General features: G+C 40.6%; 2 protein-coding genes across 2 annotated transcripts; one reads left to right on the forward strand and one right to left on the reverse strand.

Annotated features, from left to right (window-relative positions):
- On the reverse strand, window positions 910–7,863 carry PSMA2 (proteasome subunit alpha 2). The gene is made up of 8 exons (XM_021387694.1): window positions 7,712–7,863; window positions 5,786–5,862; window positions 5,208–5,340; window positions 4,685–4,807; window positions 4,237–4,318; window positions 2,938–3,011; window positions 2,454–2,511; window positions 910–2,373 (listed from the first exon to the last, which is right to left on the reverse strand). The coding sequence occupies exons 1-8, from the start codon at window positions 7,750–7,752 to the stop codon at window positions 2,257–2,259; spliced, it is 705 nt and encodes a 234-aa protein (XP_021243369.1). The 5' UTR covers window positions 7,753–7,863; the 3' UTR covers window positions 910–2,256.
- MRPL32 (mitochondrial ribosomal protein L32) lies at window positions 7,970–9,565 on the forward strand. Its single transcript, XM_021387696.1, has 3 exons — window positions 7,970–8,254; window positions 8,348–8,529; window positions 8,970–9,565. Exons 1-3 carry the CDS (start codon window positions 8,137–8,139, stop codon window positions 9,222–9,224), a joined length of 555 nt encoding a protein of 184 aa, XP_021243371.1. The 5' UTR covers window positions 7,970–8,136; the 3' UTR covers window positions 9,225–9,565.

Below are 22,456 nucleotides of genomic sequence, written 5' to 3' on the forward strand. Positions count from 1 at the left end.
ACACATTCAATGATTCCTTCTTAGAACTCTGAGTTAAAAAGCTACTTGGCTCCATCCCTCTCAGAGTTAGGTACTTGGTCATGTTAAAATATGTACAATTATTAACGATTGTTTGCAGTCCATTCCACGCAAGGCTGAACAACTGGCTTAGCTAACACAGGAATGACTTTTTTTCCTCATGCCTTTTTTTCTTCTCTTGAAACAGTATATAGGATCTGTCTTTGCAAACACTTGAGGGAGAGAAAAGGGGGAGATGCTGTCTAAATGTTCTCTTGCTATGATCAGAGTTAATAAAGCCTCTGTTCAATCTGTCTTAAATTGTACTTGCTTTATTGCACATTTGGAGTCCCTACATTCTCTGACGCAGAAGTTACTACATCATTAAACCACAGGAAAAATGGAAGGCATGAGCTTTCACATTTCTTCACCACCTATAAAATGAGCAATTTTCTACAGAGGGGAAATCTGTTCACTTAAAACTATACACAAAAAAAATCCCCACCCACCCAAAAAACATGAACACCTTAAAACATTTTTCATTTGCCCCACTATTACCATCTTGGGAGTGAAATAGTTTGGTTTCAAGTACATTTCATAGGGTGTTTCTTGTAGAGGATGCAACTAACCAACTGTCGTTTATGCTAATAATTTTCTTAAGTACCTGTCTGCATTTTAATTTTTGCATACAGAACTCCTTTAAATATTTATGTAACATTAAAAATAGACTGAATGCATGCAAATATTCAAGTAGAATCCCACTTTTCTGAATGATGATTCTGGAAGCATACATTAAAATCCAGTAATATAAAGTCTCTGGTTTAAGTTCCTAGTTGCTTAGTTGTCTCTAAGAATCAGAATATGAATTGGTTTTCAGAGTAAAAAATACCCAAAAAGTGATCAGGAACAGTCTTAAAGAACCATTTGAATGTAAGTTTTTATTCCTGACGTTATGAAATAAAACTTCATTTACAGCATGCTTAAGAAATTCTTATTTGCCTAATGATAACATAAAACATTAGAAGACGGACATAGAAAAGATCAATTAGCTTATATGTCACTTTCTTTGGACTTTTTATTCATTCACTGGTTACAGATGGCTAATGTTTAATCTGTCTGGCTGCTCCCATGTATCTTTAATGTACAAGCAGGCTGATCCAACTATCCTAGTTTCTATTTCATTATCAGTAACTATTCAGTGGGTCCAGACCAGATTTCTGTTTAGCCTTTTTCTTTTGTGCAGTTTGTTTCTACATAACCTTACGGGCACTAAATATGTAAAAAAAAAAAACCCACAACAAACTAACGGTACATATACCCACACGCAATAATGTTCAAGTACCTAGTTCTGCATCTTTAGAAGTAGCAATGCATAAATTAAGTGTTCTTTTCATTACTGTTCCATTACAGTTATCTTGCAAGTTGAAAAATACTTTAGCACAATTCAAGGAACAAAGCAACTACATTACATATGCTCATTTTGCTTTCTACATCCTATTGATTTTTAATGGTACCGGTAAATGCATTTAAGTTTTGGTCAGTAGCAATTGTTTCCATTATTCCTAACAGCATTTCAGGATTGAAGAATTTCAATTCCTAAGATCACAAGTCAACTGACTAACAGAAAACAAATTCTTAAGACACTAAGACAATTCTAGACACTCGGAAGCAGAGTCGTTCATGTACATCATAGTTCATTCCCCCAAATGGAAGACTGTTCTGCATCTCTATGGAAGTACACATTTTACACCAGAGCAACCCATTTTTGGAAGTTACATAACAATTACACAAAATTTCAAAGTGAAAAAATTCTCTTGTACACTCAGAAGTTCTTTAAAAGAAGGTCTAACATGAGTTCATGATGGCTAATGTGGAAAAATTTTTCCTCAACAATTAAGATATCAAAATCTCAACCTCATATTGACAAGCAAGCTATGAATAAAAAGGCACACAGACACTTTCCCCTAAAACAGTGACCTTCAAATTTTATTCTTTTGCCTTTTTATGTGTTCACTGTAACTTTACATTTTGTACAGTAGTTTGAGTACAAACTTTCCATGTATCAAGGGAAAGAATTACCTGTATTAAGATTCAATTTATTACAATATTAGGACTGTTGTGTTTGCACCCATGATATTTAAAAAATCTGTCAGACAAACCATGTAGAAATAAGTATGCAAAAACTGCAAAGAAAAACATTTAAGGAGCCAAAATTAAAAAGACCTTAATGTGAATTCACACAGTCTTACTTGGTTTCTACTAGGCTATTGCAGCCAAGTAGTCCTTAACCTCAGTTGGAGTTAGCCTCCTAAAACCAGCTTCATTACAGATGCCAACTTCAATGTTGTCTTCTGTCATTTGCCCTTCAAAGCTCTCCTATTAAAGAAAATACAGTTCAGTGAATCATTTCAATGATTGCAACAGTAAAATATGTATTCTTTAAATGTTTTGCTAACCTTTAATGTTAAGATAGCTGTATGAATGGCATCTTCAAGCTCCAAATCTTCATTGTATCTGTAAGAAGATCACATATTTCAACACATTACAATCTTTCTGAATCCCAGTAGATCTCTAAAAACCCAAACACTACTAAAATCTCCATATTTTTAATACAAATGTTTGTAAGAACTGCTATATTAATATTCGAAACAATTACTGTAATTAAATATATCACTACTCCTGCTGATACTGCGTAGAACAATATTTTTGCAAATATATTAAACATACTGCTTATTGCACTGGATTAATTAATCATACACACAAAAGCTACAGTTTAGTAAAGCAAATATCATGTACATGTTAAATAAGGTAACTAGAAACATCACAAGTATTTTATATCTTTGTATTGATAATTCAAAAATATACTTTTTTTTTCTGTCTCTTATCTGGAACCTGGAAAAAGAGATAGTATTCTTTTAGATGTTATTAAAATACATTTACCGTTTCTCAAGGAATGTTTTCCCATTAACGTAGTTTTTTCCCATCGCTGTTGCTTTCCAAGCAAAATAAGCTCCCTGTAAAAGCAACAATTTATTGTTTTCCCTAATTCAGTCAAATACTACATATTCAATTATTTGGTAAAAGGTACGGTAGCAATTATGGAAATACTGAATGTTATGACAATATGTGAGATTATTTTGGGTCACATTCAGACTAACTTCATATGAAAACATTTGCTGTGAAAGTGAACAGAACATTTTTACTGGGCCTTGCTGATAAACTGGGCTTCCTGCTACTTTGAAAAATTGATCTAGTAAGTTGTTAGCATAGTTTTGATTGGGGATTCCTTGAACAGAAATTGCGCGTTTGCCCTTGAGAATGAACAGTCAGTTCTTTCAGGAGGCTCATCTCATATATAAATATGTATATATTTATATGTTTATGTGCATTTGTTTATATATACACAAATAAATACATGTGTATCTATACATTTTGAAAGACTTGCTACAAATCAGCCATCTGATTTATCTTAGCTGCTACTAAGGTATTTAGCTTTTGGTCCTGTTCTTTCCTATGGCATAAAGACAATCACACCCATTCTGTACCTCAATCAAGATGCCTTACACAAGGCAACTGTATTTTGCTTTTTACATTTGACCATCGTAAACGTAGTGACTCACATTTCTGAAGCTTATCAAAGATCACAAGAGTAACCGATTTTTTGATTTGATGAAAAGTCTTATAACTCACACAGGCATCAACAGGTAAATTTTACTAAAAACACTGTTCTAACGCACCAAATAAACTCTGTAAATTAACCACTACCATTAAATATGAAAGCATTTGCATTGTATTTCACAATGGAACAGATTTTGGCCTAATTTCACTACAGCTTAGGGAATAACTATTTGAGCTGTCCAAGTGGTCAAATATTATTTTTTCCTGGTACCAGCTGCAGAATGCCAGAATGACTCTTACTGTCACTACCAAGCAGGTGGGAAGAGATGAAAAAGGGTGGTGATGTCCTTCAAAAACTGCTGCCATTCCTCATGCGGTCCATAAATATGGAGGCACAGAATAAGCAAGCAGGTGCCACCCACTTCCCACATTTCCTTTGGCACAGCAGCCAAAACTCCAGGCATGCTCCCAGCATGGATCATTCTGATTTTTGAATTCTGGTTAAGGAATCTTTTCTTCTAGCTCCAGAGCCTTCAAATCACAGGAAAGTATTTCATGAGCACATACGAAATTTTAGATAGTTTACAGAAACAGTAGAATTTACAAATGTAAGATACTTACAGATGGATCTGACTGAAATAAATAGGGCCGCCCCTCATTCCAGCCACATATTAGCAGTGATACACCAAATGGACGAACACCTCTACATACAAAAACAACAACAAAATCACAAAAAATAAACACACAAACATAAAAAACAACTCAAGAGTTAGCATGCAAAATTCAGAAATTTATTCACTGAACACCAAAGCTGAATTACTTTGGATACATTAAACTTCCCCAAAGGCCTCCCACCAGCACAGAGCTGTTATCATGAATGACTAGTCAACCTATTCAAGATATAACAACTGTCTCACCCACTGCCAGCTAATGGTCCTCCCACTCACCCACTTTCTGTGAGCATTCTCCAGTGAAAAAATATCTGCATTTTTGACATTAAAAATTAATCACCAGGTAGTTGTCATACTTTACCTTTCTAACTACCTTCAAACTTTAGAAAACCACATACCCAGACTGTGTATATTCCTGCATCACAGAAGCAATTCTTTGTACTAGCTGAGCTGTTGGAATGGGCTCATGATAAACCAAGAAATATTGCTGGGCCAGCTTCCGTGCTCTGTGTACAAGCACTCTAAAGACAGAGACAAAAATTATCATATTAGAAATCCAACTATTTGTTACAATTTTAGCTGAAAATTATTCACAATTACTATGCAAAGGAATTGCACTTCTGACATAAAATCAGCGTGTGAAAACGTAAGATTATATTTAATTATCTTACATATATTATATTGAGTTATCAACTCAGTACTCCCTGAAGTACTTTGAAAAACAGAAACTAAGATTGAATTCATTGCTCTTCATCTCACGCTCCTTTTTGAAATAGAACATTATTTACCAAGGTAATTAATATATTATGAAAACCTTATACAGAAAGAAGATCTCATATACAGTGTAACCCAACATAATATTAAGCTATAGATATAGAAAAACGTATCTAAATGATGACCAAGCATAATTTCTTTTAATACCTGTAATCTGGACCCATACCGCTATACACTAAACCTATATGTTTGGTAATTGGTTCTACTTTATGGACACTTCTTTCATCATAAAGAATGGACTTCTGCTTCTTTTCCGTTGCTAACACCACTCCATTGGCAGCTAGAAAAGAAGAAGATTTTTTCTATATTAAACTACACTTATAGAAAGCAGGTGAAATACAGAACAGATTTGTAGGAATAAAGAATTTTGCTCCTCCATTTTTAAAAATCTCTTCAAGTTTACAATTGTGTTAAAGAGACAGAGATGAATCCACCCAACGTACTGTTTCCCATTTTAAATAACCACACAGCTCTCATAATCCCCTTTTAGATATTCTAAAGTGTACATAAGTAATTGAGCAGTTTAAATAACTATTTCTATACATGGAAACATATCTAGACTTATTTTCTTAAGTAACAGTAACACTCCAAACCAAAGGTGTTTGTTTCTACTGGTTGTGGCTCCAAAATTACCCCAGCAACTTTCTTCTCCTCAAATGGAGCTTTATGTTCCCCTTCTTTATGATACTCAGTCTTTCACTAGTGAAATTATGATTTGAACAAACCTTTAATCCCAACTGATGGAGCTCCTGCAGCCACTGCAGCCAAAGCATACTCAATCTGAACAAGTTTCCCAGAAGGACTGAAAATGAAAAGGCAGAAGTAAGCCTGACATAATTCTGATATGCTCAAATATGCATCAATCTGATGTTAACTTCCTTTTAAATCTCTTTACAGCTAGTATCTGCATACTCTAATCATAATAGTAATAAAAAAAAGAATCTGAAGATTTTAAAAGAGCCAGGCTGATATAACCCAGAACTTATTGCTGTGTGGTACTGCTGTGATACCTGCCTGTAACATCAATGAAAACTAATGCTTCTTGGATAGGATTAGATCTGATTGCAAGGCAGTACTCCAGCTTTGTATCATTTTAACCAAGCTCCCTACTCAGTGGGGGAATTCAGGGGAGAATCTTTACAGCATATCATGAATTTTTACTGAAATAGCATTTATGCATGTTTTACAAAAGTTTTCAAAACAGTGAAGCTCACTGTTGAAAGACAGAAGCAACACACTGCTATTCTTTTTCACTGATAAGGCCAACGACACAAGATGCAAATACCCTATTTCACCTCCAAGTATTCCCCCATCTGACTTTAATAACCCTTAGCAGCAAATGAGTAGTTTCCTGTATGAGAATCAAAATATCCAGAAAATTAGCAAAATAATTTAAAAGCTAGCACAAACTAAAATAAATGATTCTCGGTACATGGGACAAGTGAATATGGGAAAGCATACACAGCTGTTAACTCTCTTTCGTGTGAATACAAACCCAAACAGTTTAACGGTATTAGTGCTTTGCAAAGCACAGAAAGTTTGTAACTTCATTAAAAAAGAGCTAATGAAGAATTCACTCCTTTGAGCGAAGCGGCCACATTCAGCTGAACTCATCCATTAAGAAGATTCCTATCCTACTGCCTCATTTGCTTAACTGCAACATCACTTCAGTGAACAGCTCTACTCTGAGATTAAGGAGCCACTTTATCAAATCCAGCGGACCGTTACTTTCATTTTCTCTTTTTGCACCTTCGGAATATAATTCTTGACAACTAAACACCTTCATAAAAAAAACCCTGAAAATGTTTTCCTTTTCCCTGAATTCATCTGAAGTGAACGTATTAGCGTTAATATTTTAACAGCTACCAGTCCAACAGCATAGTCAGTGCACACAACCATCCTGCATCTAGGCTGTGCATGACAGAAAACGACAGGAGAGTACTGCCCGCCTGCAAAGCAGGGCAGGAAGAGAAATAAACTCGTGAAAATTTATCGGAACTCATCAGATGGCTTCTTTTAATTCTCACACCTGCAAATCCCGTCCTGCAGCAAGCCCTCAATACGCAGCAGCTAGGCTGTTCCCATGCGCCTCGGGTATGTCATAAGTCCCCAGACGGCGGCACAGGAGCATGGCGCCAGCACTCGACCTGACCCGGCGGGAAGAGGCGGGGAGGACCCCCATGCTCCTTCAAGCTGTTTCACTGGTTGCGGGCAGTGAGGCATTGCAAGGGATAGGGGGTAGGCCTGGCCCAGACCAGCAGGCCCCACGTCGACTCTGACACGCAACAAGCTGAGAGTAAGCTCCCGGCGCGGGGGGCAGCCCCGCCACGAAGGCGCGATCCCCGCCAATATCCCCAGCTCTACCGGCCTCCCTTATCCCACAGGCCGGCCGGCCGCTGCCTGGCTCGCCAGCCGCAGACGGTATCCCCTGGCTCTCGCTACTCGCTCACGCCTGTCCCTTCTGCCCGGGCCCAGCTCCGGTCTGCTCGCAGGCCCGGCTCCGGGGGGGCGATGACTCTGCAAAGTCCCCTCTTCGTGCCTCTCCCTCGCCGAACGGCCGCTTCACACAGAATGTACACTGACCCCCTCCTCGCCCGCGAGACTGCCCGATAGAAGCCAGGGCCCGCGGCTCCCTCCCTCCCGCCAGGCACCTGAAAGTAGTGAGGGAGAAGCTGTAACCCCGCTCCGCCATTTTGGAACCAGCCCCTAGACTCTCCTCGCCAGCTCTCTCTGCGCAGGCGCAGTCTGCACGATCGTCCCGCCCACTTCCTGCGCGAGGACACAGCTCGCGCGCTGATTGGCGATGAGGGAAGAGCGCCGGGGAGCGCCGCCGTGCGCCGTGCCCGCGAGGGGCGCGATTGGCTAGAAAACCCGCTGTGAGGCATGCCGGGAGTTGGAGTCTTCGACCCTTCCTGTCCCTCCTGTCTCCCTGGCATGCCGGTAGCCACAAGGGGTGCTGGGAGTCGAAGTCTTGGTTTCCGTCGTTGTTACACTGTGACGCGTTCGAGGCACTCACTTTCCCAGAAGGCTAAGGGCGCCTGTGGGCAATCGATCTTCTCTTGCTGTTCCTGCCGGCATGGCGGTTGCGGTGTTGCACTTGGTGTCGCCGATCCGCGTTCTCCTCCAGCGCTGCTGGCAGTGGCTGGAGCGCGGCCGCTTGCCAGCCGTCTGCGGGGTGCAGAGCCCTCTGTGGGGTAGGCCGAGATGGGCGGGGGCGGCGCTGGAGCCCATGTTTGCCCTTGGGCGGTTGAGGGAGGTTGGCGGTAACGTGTTCTGTTTCCCTTCAGGGCTGGCGCCGGGCGTCCAGGCCCCCGCTTGTCTACAGGAGTCGGCAGCGGGCACCGCAGGGAGCGGCGAGGGGCCGGGTCTCCTCGGCAGCGTCTTGTGGATGGCGGCGCCGAAGAAAAGGCGCAGCATCGAGGTGAACCGCTGCAGGCGGAGGAATCCCAGCAAGCTCATCCCAGTCAAGGTGATGGCGATACATAAGCTGTTACAACGGTCAAAACTGCCTTGAAGAAGCGTTCTGGAATTTGTTTATATACAAGTATAAAAGCCATCATAATCTTCAAAGTTCTTTGTAATATACAGCCATCGTATGTGAGGGCAGCCTGTGGCTAAATAAAAAGTGACAGGTTGGGTGGAAATCAACAAAATGTGGATTCTAGCTGTGCAGGTAGTATAAATGGGAAAGATTTCTGCTTTCTGGGGGGTTATTTTAGTAATCTGCGTTTGATATAGAAATGCATTACCTAAGACAGACATTAGTTAGAACAAGTTCTGAAAAGGCATATGAATTTCCCCATTATTTCATTTAATGTTTCTTAGTAGTTTGTGATTGCTTCCTGTTTTGTTTTTTTTTTCTCTTGCTCAAATTACAGAATTTCCTATTTTCCACTGTCTTTTTTTCAGAGGAACATAGATATTTGCCCCGAGTGTGGAAACTTGAAACAGAAGCATGTTCTTTGTGGTTATTGTTATGCAAAAGTCAAAGCAGAGACTCAACAGATACGCAAGGAAATAGGTAAAAAGGAAGGAGGACCGTTTAATGCTCCTACTGTAGAGACTGTAGTCCTTTATGATGGAGAGAAGCCCACAGAAAAAGATGAAGGCAAGCGGATCATTGAGAGAGCCAGGAAGCGTCCATCTTGGTTTATTCAAAATTAACAAGATAGAGCATGTTTTTCAAGAATGTTTTCTTAGTTTTATTCAGTCAATGCTGATACCAAATGTGTGTGAACTTTTGGGAAGCCTGCTCAAATTACATTTCACGTCACACATTGCTTCTGTAGCAGGCAATGGGCAATGCTTCTTGGTGATATATCTATCACAGCAGTCAACAGTTAAAGAGAAGTTGGGATAAATCTTTTTGGACATCTGCATACAGTACAGTGACTACTTTGTATGTTAATGTTGTATGCTGTTTTTGTAAATAATTTTTTTTTTAAATTACTATTAACAAAGGAAAAACAATCACAGATGTAAAATAAAGATTCCTAAAGAAATCTGCTTTCCAGTTTTGGCTGCTGCTCTTAGAGAAAAAAAGTTTTAAATTAATGTTGATATACAAATAATATTATTGAGGAAGGATGTGGTTATCTGGTAATTTCCATTGCTCTTAATAGAATCTGCTTGGATATCTGCACAGTGCTGCTGTTTGAAATCCTCAGCAATATTCCTGTTTTGGGGTGAAACAGCAGCTGCCAAGTGATGTTTACTCTTTTTCAGTACTAGACTGAAGATTATTCTCTCAGTTGTCAATATGCAAAATAATGGCCCCTGAGCGTGCTGTGATTACTTCAGTTGAGTAACAGAGATGCAATGACTGGAAATCTGTAAGTTTGTTAAGTATCAAAGCGGATTATTTGCAGCTATTCCCATTTAGTAGTCTGGATGGTCAGTTTGTGCTTAGAAAACTGCAAAAAATAATATACCTTTCTGACTTGTGTCCTCTGCAGATTGAGGGTGGCTTTTTGGTGCTGCAGTCATACAGAGCAGCTATACAAATACAGAGCAGCTAGCTCTGTATTTTCACTTTGGTTTTAGCCACCCAGTATACCACTAGCATTAAAGATAAAAACTAGTTTCAGTTAACTGCCTGAGTCTATGCTGACCTGGTTTGGGGACCTGTGCTGGTGAAGAACTATTCAGTGGCTTTCTACATTTTTTTTTTTTAATTGACTGCCTCTCTGTAGCGTGGCTTGTGTCAGAATCAGAAAATTGGCAGCATAGGTAGTAGGGACACAGAAGTGGAGGAGGCAGGACCACGTTTCCCAGAATAGCTTCCACTTGAATATGGCTGACCCAATTTAAAATTATGCCTGGACTAGTACTATGCTATGATGCTTCACATCTGCTTTTCTCACTCTGTTTTCTGTATCCTGATATGTAACTGGCAGGAAAGTAAGAACAGATGTTAGCTGTGATGTTAAATGTCCTCCATAGTCCAAGGAAGGTAAGGTAAGTGTAAACTGAGGCAATTCAGTTGACAGTATCCAAGCAAACAACATGTCATTTTACATTTGTCGAAAAAGAGGATTTGGCTTGGTCCTATTTGTTCTTCACTTCTTATTTATAACTGAAGTGAAAAGGTGGCAAGCAGGATGCAAAGGGGAATATTACTACTACCAGAGCTGGGTGGGATGAGACTGACATAATGGAGTAAGATTAGCCAAGTAATAATCCAAGATACAGTGCTATCCTAATGGAAAAGTATGTATGTAGGAGGGCTGCTCCAAAAATAATGCATTCTATTTTATTATGTTGGCCCATGACATCAGAGGTGGATGTGGTGGTATGGCACATACCCATACATGGGTTAAACCTTCCTGACAATATTCCATTACATTTTGCTGCCTTACAACAGATGGCAGCAGAGGGGCAGTCTGACAAAATGGCGTCTGGCATGAAAATGCGTCTAAAGCAAAAGTGTGTCATGGAATTCCTCCATGTGGAAAAAATTGCATCCACTGACATTCACAGATGCTTGCTGAACATTTATGGAGACCAAACAGTGGATGTGAGCACAATGAGGCGATGAGTGATGCATTTCAGCAATGGCAACACTGACAGGAGTTCACCTTTGCTGGTGCAGATCTTTATGAGTGTGTCATGCGGACTCTTGTTCATCACTGACAAAAATGCATAGATAATGTTGATAACAAAGCTGAAAAATAGTGTTTTGTAGCTGAGAATTTGCTCTATCAAACAGTGTTATTGTGCTATTTTATCTGTAGTGATTCCTATTGAAATAATTAGGAGGCATTACTTTTGCAGTGGCCTATGTAATTTATATGTGGCCCAAGACAATTTGTCTTTATTGAATGCAACTCAGTCAAGACAAAAGGTTGGATGCATATGAATTAAACATTTAAACCAAACTTTTAATTGGCTTTGAAAAGCTTTGCATTTGTAGCAGTGAAGAATTCTCAGCCTTGAATTTGACCAGAAGCACAACTGATTGACACAAGACAGCAGATAATCTGGTTGGAGGGGACCTCTGGACAACATCTAGTCCAGCCTCTTGCTTTACATGTGCCTACTGCCAACAACCAATCAGAACAGCAGTGGCTTTTCCTGGACATATCATGAAATCCTGTAAGGTTGGAGATTTCACTACATCCAAGTAACAGGTGCCAAATTCCTAGTAAAACACTTTTCGTAATAGCCAGTCTCAATCTGCCAAGCCTTCGTTTGCAGCTGTTGCCTTAGGCTATACCACCTTACACTACTGTGCATCACTGTTGTTGACTTCCCACCAGCAGCTGTGATGCTATGAAACTTTCCCTCAGCCTCCTCTTTGCTGGACTGAACCTGTTATCCTGGCAGCTCTCCTCTGGATCCACACTAGTTTCTCAGCAGCCATTCTGAAATAAGAGGCCCTAAGCTTGGACACAGAAATCAAGCGGCAGATTCACCAGCACCAAGAAGCCAAGCATATGGTCTGCCTTATTCATGAGGAGAGCATACTGCTGGCTCTTATTTAGTCTGGCATCCACTGTAACACCTGGGCACCCGGGTTTTCAGCAGATATCTTAGCCCATCAAAGCTCTGTCTCTACCCATGAGTGGTTTTGTTTCTTTTTTTTTTTTTTTTTTTTTCTTTCCCTCTCCAAACCAGGTGTTGTTAATTGGGCCCTGTAAGGGCCCAAGTGGGAAAAAGAAATAGCGAATCACCTGAAATCAGATTGTACCTAATTAATTCTCTACAAAGAGTTAATGCAACAAGAGGATAAAGTATGTTGTTGTCAACGGTTTATGGGCGTTTGGCCCGGTTCCGTGACGAAGGGGACAGGGGATCCACGGGTCCACACCCCGGGAAAAGGGAAAAAGGGTAAGGAGATGGCCCTGAGAGCAAAGAACAGTGGCAACAATCTGAGGAGAAACAAACTAATTTACTAAATAAGATATCGGAATGCAAAACAACACACTATAATACAATATAATTACAATTTAAGCTGATAAATCCAATACAGAGAGAGAGAATGTCCCAAAATCAAGGTAGGCCTTACTCTACTACTGACGATAAGACGGCTGGAGAGCGAGGTGTTGCCAAGATGAGAGACGGCGGGAAAAAAAGGGCAAGGTCTCGTGATCTGCAAGTTTTTATACTGTGAGCTTTTATCTTTTCCCTCCGGCTGGAAAATGGTAACAGAGGAGCAAAGTGCCGTGGGGAATGTAGTAGTCCTTCTCTTCTGAGAACCAGGTACTACATGATGTTATGATGTGGAGTACCAATAACAGAAAATCATAAAACCATGACAGTTGTATATCTGATGTGTTTATATCATACTTAAGTACATTGATTACATTATACTACTGTTCTAAAATTACTTAATCCTCTCCCACAGCATGAATGTTTTGAGGGAAGAAGAGACCCTGGAAGCCTGATCCTGCAGTTCTTACATAGTTTTAGTTTTCAGTTGAGCCATTGCCACTAGCTGGCATTAATAAAGTGTTTAAGTACATTTTTTTTTTCAGTGTGTTCTATGAAAGAAAGAGTATAAAGGTTGAAATCCCACAGATTCCAGATGAACTTTTCCCTTATTCCCATCTTTTTCTTTAAAGTATGCCCAGGTAGGTCCAGACACACATTCCACACATCAGCAGCTTGCCAGTGTTATTCAGAATCCTGCTCAATTTCTTTCTGAAATCCACAAGTCTTTAAAATGGAGAAAGACATACTTTCAGAATCCACTATTGTCTGTTGAAAAGTATATTCATAAAAGGAAAATACATGAAATACTGCCCATAGAGATTAGGTAAAGTTTCTTAATTACATTCTGTGTGTGTGAAAATGAACTTTCAGGAAAAAAAAGAAAACTGTTTTGTTTAGCTAGTAGCATTATTACTTAATCTGTAGTAAAAGAGTGGGATCAAAGGACATTTATTGAGAAAAATCAGCTAATGGCTGTATAAGGATCAAGGTTTTGCACATGCAGTAGGATATGTACCTCATAGGAAGCGTTCCAAATCTCTATAACTTTTTTTAAATTCATGTGTTCTTTAATGAAACTGGTAACCTATTTCCTTTAACTATTTTGGTTAAAAATTGAGCCAAAACACTTGTATGTGTTGTGGATGCTGACATGTGGAATCAAACTCTATAACTACAGACCTGACTTAGGTCAGGTCTTTAGCTGCCAATTCAGCGCCTCATGAAGGCACATAACTTTTAACCTAGCTTTTCCCCATTTCAATGCCCCATCCCTGGAGGTGTTGAAGGCCAGGTTGGATGGGATCCTGGGCAGCTGATCTAGTGCCTGCTTTAGTAGTTGGCAACCCTGTCTGGAGCAGGGGAGTTGGAACTAGATGGTCTTTGAGGTCCGTTACAACCCAAGCCATTCTATGATTCTATGAAAATAAAGTAGAAGTTTTGATTTCTTCCTGTTTAAGTAGCTTTGATTCTTTTTTTTTCTAGCAGTACTAATGAGAAATGAAGAAATTACAAATATTCTCTTTAAAATATTCAACAAGATAGTGGAGTAGAACCATTGGAAAAAGAGGACATTTTTACTTCTCTTTAGAATAATATAGGAAGAAAAAATTATTAGAACCTGGAATGTATGTCAATGTGGTGTTCATTTTCCTGAAACTAGAAGTCTCACATATGATTAGATGATAATAAAAGCATGCAGTAAAGAGCATCACAAGGACCTGTGTAACATTTCAATTTGGGAATGTGTTGTATAGAACAAGTGAGTAGTGCTAAGTTCTTTTTTTTTTTAACTTAGGAGCTGTTAGGAAAATATCAATGCTTGTTAACAGCTCAATCTATGTAGGTTTCCCCAGAAGTAATAACTCCTATTTAATTTCATGGAAACTACAACAGATACAAAGATCACAATAACTCTATTTGATAGAGCAAATTATTAGCTACAAAGCACTATTATTCAGCATATTCCCCACCATTAGCTATGCATTTTCACTAGAGATGAACAGAAGAGTGCATGCCGCACTTGTAAAATCTACACCAGTGGAGAAGACCCACTGTTTCACAGCTGCTGCAATGGCATCATTTTTGGAAAGACAGTACCAGGAACTGCATGCGATTAGTTGAGGAATGACCTATTTGTAAAAGAAGATATAACCAGTAGCTCAACACAAGCTCAAATATAGAGTAGCAGCTTTTATGAGGGCATGGAAATACACCTAAAGCCGTAGGTCCTTTCTGAGGCTTGTTCCTGACTTGGGCAGGCAAAGCTGAGGGGAGCAGCAGGGTTCATCATTTTTACAATTTCATATTTCAGTCTATTGGGTCATCCCAGGGCCTCAGGGCTGGGGATGGCCCATGGCACATGGCATCCCAGGGCAGTGTGAGGTTACTGCTCTGAGAAGGCTCAGGGCAAATCTGAGTGTTGACTACAGCTGCCTACTGGGAGCATGGACGATGAAACCTGACTTTTCTCATGGGTACTCAGTGATGGGAGGACAAGAAGAACCAGGCCCATACTGGAACATGAACAACTCCCAGTCAGGCAAAAGGAAAAACTTTCACCATGAGAGTGCTCAGATGTGGAACTAGCTCCCTGCAGGCTAGAGGTCTCCATCCTCCCCAGGGTATCCAAACTTGACTGAGTTTGACTGAATCAAACCCACAGAATAATCAATCCTCTAAACGTGCCATCTGCACTAGAGGCCTTCACAAAGAAAGCATGAGCCAAAGGGAGAAAAGTTATGAATTTCCTGCGAGGGAACATCTGTCCCCGTTAGTCCACCGGACAGCTTAAAAGCTACTCCCTCCTGCATCTATATAAGGCATGAAAGCAAAACACGGGAAACATTTAAGAAAAAGAGGCACACTGGGATCGCTTGGTACCACGTTGGCATAGGTACGGCAAGTCATCACCAAAAACATGAATACAAGTGGCTTTAGTTCTTAGTGTAACAACAGTCTGTACATTCTCTTGGCACATCATTTCTGATTTAGTCACTGCATAGGAAAAAACACCTCACTTTCCTCTTCACCTGATGTAGGATATGAACACTTCCATGCTACTTGAGGTACATAGCGGCCAGCTGATGGGAGACAGCCACCAGTGCATCTGTGTCCATCATCCTAAGTTCTCCACTCAAGACCCTATTCCAGAGATTGCAGAGATCAAATCTGTCCAAACTACTTATCTAGAGGCATGACTGATATTCCAGCTATTCTTTTGTGCATTGCCATGAAGGGCTTAGCTGCACTTTCAACCATCCATTCTGTGGCCACGGAGAGTACAGGCTGAGGACAGCAAACCCTAATTGGCCTTCTCATCCTCAGAGTGGAAAACCCCACCACCAGGTTCCAAGGACCTCACAGGCCCTCCAGTGGACCCCCCCCCCGCTGTCCCAGTACAGACTCCAGCTGACAGCTGGCCCTCTCCTCCCCACACCTCTCATTTGGGGATCAAGGCAGAAGAGATGCCACCTGGTCACACTCCAGGGGCAGGAGTGAGGGATGGGAAAGGACAGCTGATGCAACCCTTGAAACTCAGCAGTTTTTAATGTCTGCATCTCCCTTGGCTGCCCGTGGGGTGTAAGTATGCTTTGCCCCTTCTCTGCTGCTGTCTGGTACCAGGACGGCTCTGCTCTGGGCAGCTGCAAGGTGGTTGAGAATCCCTATCCCTGATCATTTTGGTACATTCTTGGAGCTGTCTCACAGGATGGGCCTTAGGCCCCAACTCCCAGCTGCCATGTTTTGGTCACATAGAAGCCCTTTCTGAGCAGAAGGAGCCAGTGACAGTTGTTCTCTAAGTGAGAGGTACCAGAAGTTTCCCCTTCCCGGACTGAGGATGGAGCAGCCACCTTTCAAGAAGAGGTGGCTGATGGAAATGGGCAATGACGTTGAGGCCATGGAGGTAGACCCACTTGACAGTGATGGAGAGCCCATGGAGGTGAATCCACCTTCAGAGGATGACCTGATGGAAGTGAATCCACCTCTGCTGGAGAAGACTGGTCACCATACCATCACTGTCAGGCCAACCAGAAAAAGATTGTGCTCCAGAGATTCCAGGGGCACCAGGATCTGTCCACCTTCCTCCAAATGGCTGCTTTGATGCCAGCGCTGATCCTCTCATCCTGTAAGTTTACATCCTGTTAGCCAAGAGAGCCCCAACTCAGGGCCATCCCACGGGCTCACATGGAGGTCCATTTCCTGGTAATTCTTTTGACAGGCAAGGCTTCCATGAGCCCATTTTTCCTGTCTGCCTCCCTTGTCCCTCCCCAGCAGGGGAGGAGGTGTCAGAGAAGTGACAGACGCAGCTGTTTGTGTGGAGAAGTAGGCTTCGGTTCAGACAGGAAGAAGTGCTGAACTTGAGCAGGAAGATCCAGCCCAGATGCTTCTCTTGGACTTCTTTTTTCACAATTGGACAACCAACAATTTAACAATACAAAATAATAAACCAAAAAGCAAAATAAATAATTTTTCTTCCATAAAAAGGAAAACAATAATTGTCTCTTTTTTTTTGGAGTTCAGAGTTTGTGTGTAGGTTCCTGCGTTCCCTCCTTGTCTCCCCCACACAGGAATGTAGCCTGGAGCAGATACACACACATAATCAAGAAAGTAGGAAAGAGTCCATTTTGACTGGAGAGAAGGTAGTTCTAGAGAATCGTAAAATTCACAGTATTTTTCTTCCTCTCAGTGATTACCTGGTTAATGAATCAAGATGCTTGAACTGAAAAAAAAATTAGCATTTGTCAAGACAAACACATAACTAAAGCAAACGATTTCTATCTAAATTAATGACAGCCCCTCCTTAGGTAGCAGTCAGAAGAGGTTACAACGGCCACGTCCCACCCACGGCCCGGCCCAGCCTGCCCTGCGGCCCCCTCCTGCTCCGTGCCATCATGGCAGCAGCTCTGCCCCACAGAATGGTCTGGCCCAGCCCTGGGTGTGCACTCATTGCTCACAGCAACCACACAGCAGTGTGTGACTGGCACTGCCTGGGCTGAACGGGGACACGGGAAGGATGCAGGGCAGTGCTGACCTAGTTATGGCAAGTAATTGTGTGTATTTTGATACACTGGCTAAACACAGTTCTGTGAACAGTGGAAAATATGTAGCTGTGCCTTCCATTTTGGTAAACGAATTTGGGAATAGGTGTCTAGATCGCCAAAAAATCATCAATTTTTTTATTTGCTACTCCATTTTCATCATCAGTATAAATACATTGCCTGCAAATTTTCAAATGAAATATATAGATTTGCAATCAAAAATTTGATCATGTCTCTTTACCAGATTTTTATAAAACCTCTCTTAAGAGAGAGAAATACCCTCACTTCGCAATCATGCCTTATTCATGTGACCACTTTTTGGCACTACATACATTTGTGAGTAGCTGTTCTCAAGGATGAAGCACAGGAAAAGTGAAATTTCATCAAAAATCTCTGACGAACACTTTGAGAGCTCACTGAGAATGGCAACTGCTGCCATCAAACCAGGCTGATGCATTAGTTTCACAAAAAGAAGGTAAATATCCCACTAGTTTTATGTTTTAATTGCCTTTTTTATTTAATAAAAATTAATAAAGATTAAAAGAAGTTTTGTTACTTATTTACATTAACTATATATGAGTGCTGCTCTGAAAATAATGCCTCCTATTTCATTATGTTGGCCCATGACATTGGAGGTGGGTGTTGGTAGGGGATGAATCTTCTCAGTAATATCCCATTACATTTTGTTGCTGTGTCACAGATGGCAGCAGAGAGTTAGTCTGACAAAATTTAACATGGAAGAGTATATGAAGCAAAGATGTTTTACCTAATTCCTCCATGCAGAAAAAATTGTACCCATTGACAGTCATCGATGCTTGCTGAATGTTTATGGAGTCTAAACAGCGGATGTGAGCACAGTAAAGTTGTGGGTGGTGCATTTCAGCAGTGGCAATGGTGACAGTGGGTCACTTCTGCTGGTTTAAATTTTTATGTCTGTGGCATGCAGGCTCTCATTCATCATTAGTGAAAATGCATAGCTAATGGTGGTGACAATGTTGAAAAAGTGTTTTGTAGCTGAGAATTTGCTCATCAAATAGTGTTATTGTGCTCTTTGTATCTGTTGAAACTTCCACAGAAATAAATAGGAGGCATTACTTTTGGTGCACACTACATACATGCAGCCCAAGACAACTCCACTCAATGTGGCCAGGCAAGCCAAAAGTTTGAACATCCATGGTTTAAAAAGAAAGAGGATATATTTACGTGGGTTAGATGCAAGGAAGAAATCCTTCTCTACAAGGGCAGTGAGGCAGTGGAAGAGGTTGCCCAGAAAAACTGTGGATGCCCCGTCAGTGGAAATGCTCAAGGCACCTTGGGTGGGGTTTTAGAGCAACCTCATCCAGAGAAAAGTGTTCCTGCCCATGGTGGGGAAAGGAGGTGTAAAGGGGATTAGATCCTTTTAGAACTATACAACACAAACCATTCTGTGTGCAATGAGTTTAACCCAAATAACTGACAAGCAGTCTTCTAAAGATGTGGTCTGCTGAGTGATCCTCCCAAAAAAGGAGGACTCAAAGGAAGCAAAGATGCTATGAAGTTGCTGAGAGGGGATATCTGCCCCCATTAGCACAGGGGACAGTTTAGTAATTGGTATTACTTCCCATATCTGTGTGAGAAATGGAAGAAAAACACTGATCTTAGGTTCTCTAAGAGAGTACCTGTGAGACAGCATCTCAAGCATTATGTTCAGTTTTGGGACCCTTGCTACAAGAAGGATCTTGAGTTGCTTGAGTTGCTTGAGCATGTGTGGAAAAGAGGAATGAAGCTGATGAAGGAACAGGGAAACAAATGTTATGAGGAGGAAATGAAGGAAATGGGGTTGGGAAGAGGAGCATGAGTGAGGAGCACCTCACTCTCTTGGTGTACATGAAGGGAGGCTGTAGTGAGGGAGCTGCTGGTCTCTTTTTCGAGGTGACAAGTGATAAGATGCGAAGCTACAGTCTCAGATTGTGCAAGAGGAGGTTTAACTGGACATTGGGAATAATTTCTTTATGGGTACAGTGGTCAACCATTGGGATGATCTGGCCAGGGCAGTGGCAGAGTCCTCATTGCTGGAGGTATTCAAGAGATGTGTGGATGTGGCACTAAGGGACATGGTTTGTAATAGTACTTGGCAGATGAGGTTGATGGTTGGACTTGGTGATCTAGGACTTCCCCAACCTATGTGATTCTGTGATTCTAAGTTCACTCTTCTACCTGTACCTTTGCAGTGCTAATATGTTTAGGAGGTGTTCAAATTTGTATCAGTGCCATATGATCAGACATCATTCTGTTCAATTATTTGGAATCAGTAGGAAATCTGTACAGCTCATGCCATTTCCAACAGTCTTTTAAATATATTTTTATGAGGGCTACACCAAAAGTAAGGCCTCCTGTTTTATTACATTAACTCACAGTGTGAGAGGTAGTGGTACAGCAGCTGAGGGTGAATGTTCCCACCAGCATTCCATTCCATTTTGCTACCATGTGACATATGGCAGCAGAGGGACAGTCTGACAGAATGGCATCTGCCGTGGAAGTGCATATGAAGCAAAGGGGTGTAACTGTATCCCTCCAGGCAGAAAAAATGGCACCCATTGACAGTCATCTATGCTTGCTAAAAATGGAGACCAAACAGTGGATGTTAGCTCAGTGAAATATGGATTGCATGGTCAACATTTTCCTAGCAACAGTGCTGCAGCTGTAAAACTGGGTCATCTCCACTGGTGCAGATTTTTATGAGGGTGGCATGCAGTCTCCTGTTCATTGCTGGGAAAAAGGCATAACTGATGGTGGGGACAATGTTGAAAAATAACATTTTGTAGCTGGTAATTTTCTCTATGAAATAGTATTGGTGTAGTCTTTGTACCTGTTGTAGTTTCAACGGAAATACATAGGAGACATTACTTTTGGAGCAACAGGTGCATTGCGAAGCTGCAAGAAGTTGATAAAAGACGTTCCTTTTTTTTGTCTGAAAATATCATGATTAGATACATGTTATATGTATGTATGTGGTTTTTTTTCCCTCTAGGTATTGTATGTAAGAGGAATGCTATTTCAAATGTTGGAAAGAATGAGGAAGATCACGTATGTCAAAAAATACAAGGATGTAAGTTGCTAAATAGTTTTGCATTGTAATAAGGTCTACATGTATAACAGTGATCTCTGGAAGTGAAGAACTCTTTGATAAACCAAGTTTCTCTTTAATTTCCCACTTAGCACTAAAATTTTAATAAAAGTTAATAGAAGTTCTGTAGAAGACACTGCACTAGCAAGAGGCGGAAGTAGGTACACAAGATACTTTAAAACACTAGGTGGCAGAGGAGTGTAGCTTTCTGGTAGGTGGAAAAGAAAAGTGGCTGGTGAGATACGGTACAGTCAAAGTCAGATTTAAGATATTTGTATCTATATGAGTGAACGATTTGCAAATAGACTGAATTTGCCAAGTACAAAGAAAATTGTGATAGTTTTCATGGGACAGGGGCTAATCTACTGTAATTCATTGTTCTGACTGAATTAAATGAGATCTATATTGAAAATTTGTGCACTAGATTTTATGCATATCTATATACTTCTGCTCTTTGCTGGGTGATTTATTTAAAATTGTGATTGTACCTATCAGTTTCCCTAATAAGATAGTGGGGGAGTTATAGATGGCTTTTAAATTCTGTTCCTTTGTAGTTCTTGTATATTCAGTTTTGTGACATTTTATCTATGCAGCTAGAAAGTTGCACAAATAATAGGTCTGATGGCATCCCAATCAATTTCAAGGTATAACAGCTTTGAATTTGTAAAGTCATAAGGATCAACTTGTGAACAGCAGACACAAAGTGGAAAGAGAGATAAAGCTCTACCATCTTTTAATAAATAAAGGCATACTCTTGCTTAGTCAACACCTTGACTCTGTTACAAACCATAATTCAGAGGGATTGCAACAGCTTGCAACACCATTGCTGGTGAAAATGCATAGCTAGTGGTGGTGACTATGCTGAAAAAGAGTGCTTAGAAGCAGAGAACTTGCTCAAATTGTGTTATTGTGTTCTTTGTGTCTGTTGAAGTTTCTACAGAAATAAATAGGAGGCATTACTTTTGGACCAATCTATTTACATTAGCATTTGTCTTTTTCTATTTGGTTCTTGAAAGGTTCTGAAAATGATTATTCTTTATAGGTATGCTTTTCACTATCAAGAATATAGAAATGTTCTGTTTGTCACTTATGCATTCTCAATGCAGGAAACAACTTATGCATCTGCAGAGGAATCGTATGCATTAAGTATGGTGTGTATGTCATGTTGTAGGAAGAACGATCCATCCCTACTTGTGGAGCAGATATAGGTTAACATCTATTCCCCATGTGTGCTAATATTAATTCTACTCCCAATCCCATCACGCAGATTTGTCAGCTTGTCTAGCAGTTTGGCTTATGGCTGTTTTCTGTTATACTATAGGTCTAGAGTGTATTATGTGAAATATTTCCAATAGAACCTAAGGATTTTGTGTAGGCTGTTGGAGAGGTTAATGTTTCATTTTATAATCTGAGATTGTTAAATACAAAGAATAGTGGTTTTAAAGGAGATGAAATATATAACTTAAGGCTCAAAATGGACAGTTGAGTCCTGTAGTTCATTGGAAATATATTGAGATTTGAAGCTCCCACTCATTTATCTTTATGATCCACGCCATACCATGGTGTTAAAGAAGCCATTGATTTCAGTACGATTTCCTCTAAGGGAAATCATAACTCCAAGTAACTGAGAGAGGCAGGCTCTACAGCACCCACCTGTTGTGTTATGAAGTAATTTACTGAGATCATGCAAGCATTTTTTCTTGCAATTAAAACAGTCAAGACTAAGCCTTTCAGTTGCCAACACCCATCTTGATGCACTACTTGAGCCCATGAGTCCAGCTATGCCATAGTCCTTTGAATAATGTTATTCATGAATTAAG

This window comes from Numida meleagris, chromosome 2, assembly GCF_002078875.1.
Source record: "Numida meleagris isolate 19003 breed g44 Domestic line chromosome 2, NumMel1.0, whole genome shotgun sequence".
Classification (NCBI taxonomy): Eukaryota; Metazoa; Chordata; class Aves; order Galliformes; family Numididae; genus Numida; species Numida meleagris.

Excerpts from the sequence above, each read along its gene's own strand:
- PSMA2 (XM_021387694.1), bottom strand. The coding sequence starts at position 7,752 with ATGGCGGAGCGGGGTTACAGCTTCTCCCTCACTACTTTCAG. Across the intron at positions 5,863-7,711 it reads TTCTCCCTCACTACTTTCAG|TCCTTCTGGGAAACTTGTTC; the intron begins GTGCCTGGCGGG and ends TTTCATTTTCAG. Across the intron at positions 2,374-2,453 it reads CAGCTATCTTAACATTAAAG|GAGAGCTTTGAAGGGCAAAT; the intron begins GTTAGCAAAACA and ends TTTCTTTAATAG.
- MRPL32 (XM_021387696.1), top strand. The coding sequence starts at position 8,137 with ATGGCGGTTGCGGTGTTGCACTTGGTGTCGCCGATCCGCGTTCTCCTC. Across the intron at positions 8,255-8,347 it reads GGTGCAGAGCCCTCTGTGGG|GGCTGGCGCCGGGCGTCCAG; the intron begins GTAGGCCGAGAT and ends GTTTCCCTTCAG. Across the intron at positions 8,530-8,969 it reads GCAAGCTCATCCCAGTCAAG|AGGAACATAGATATTTGCCC; the intron begins GTGATGGCGATA and ends TCTTTTTTTCAG.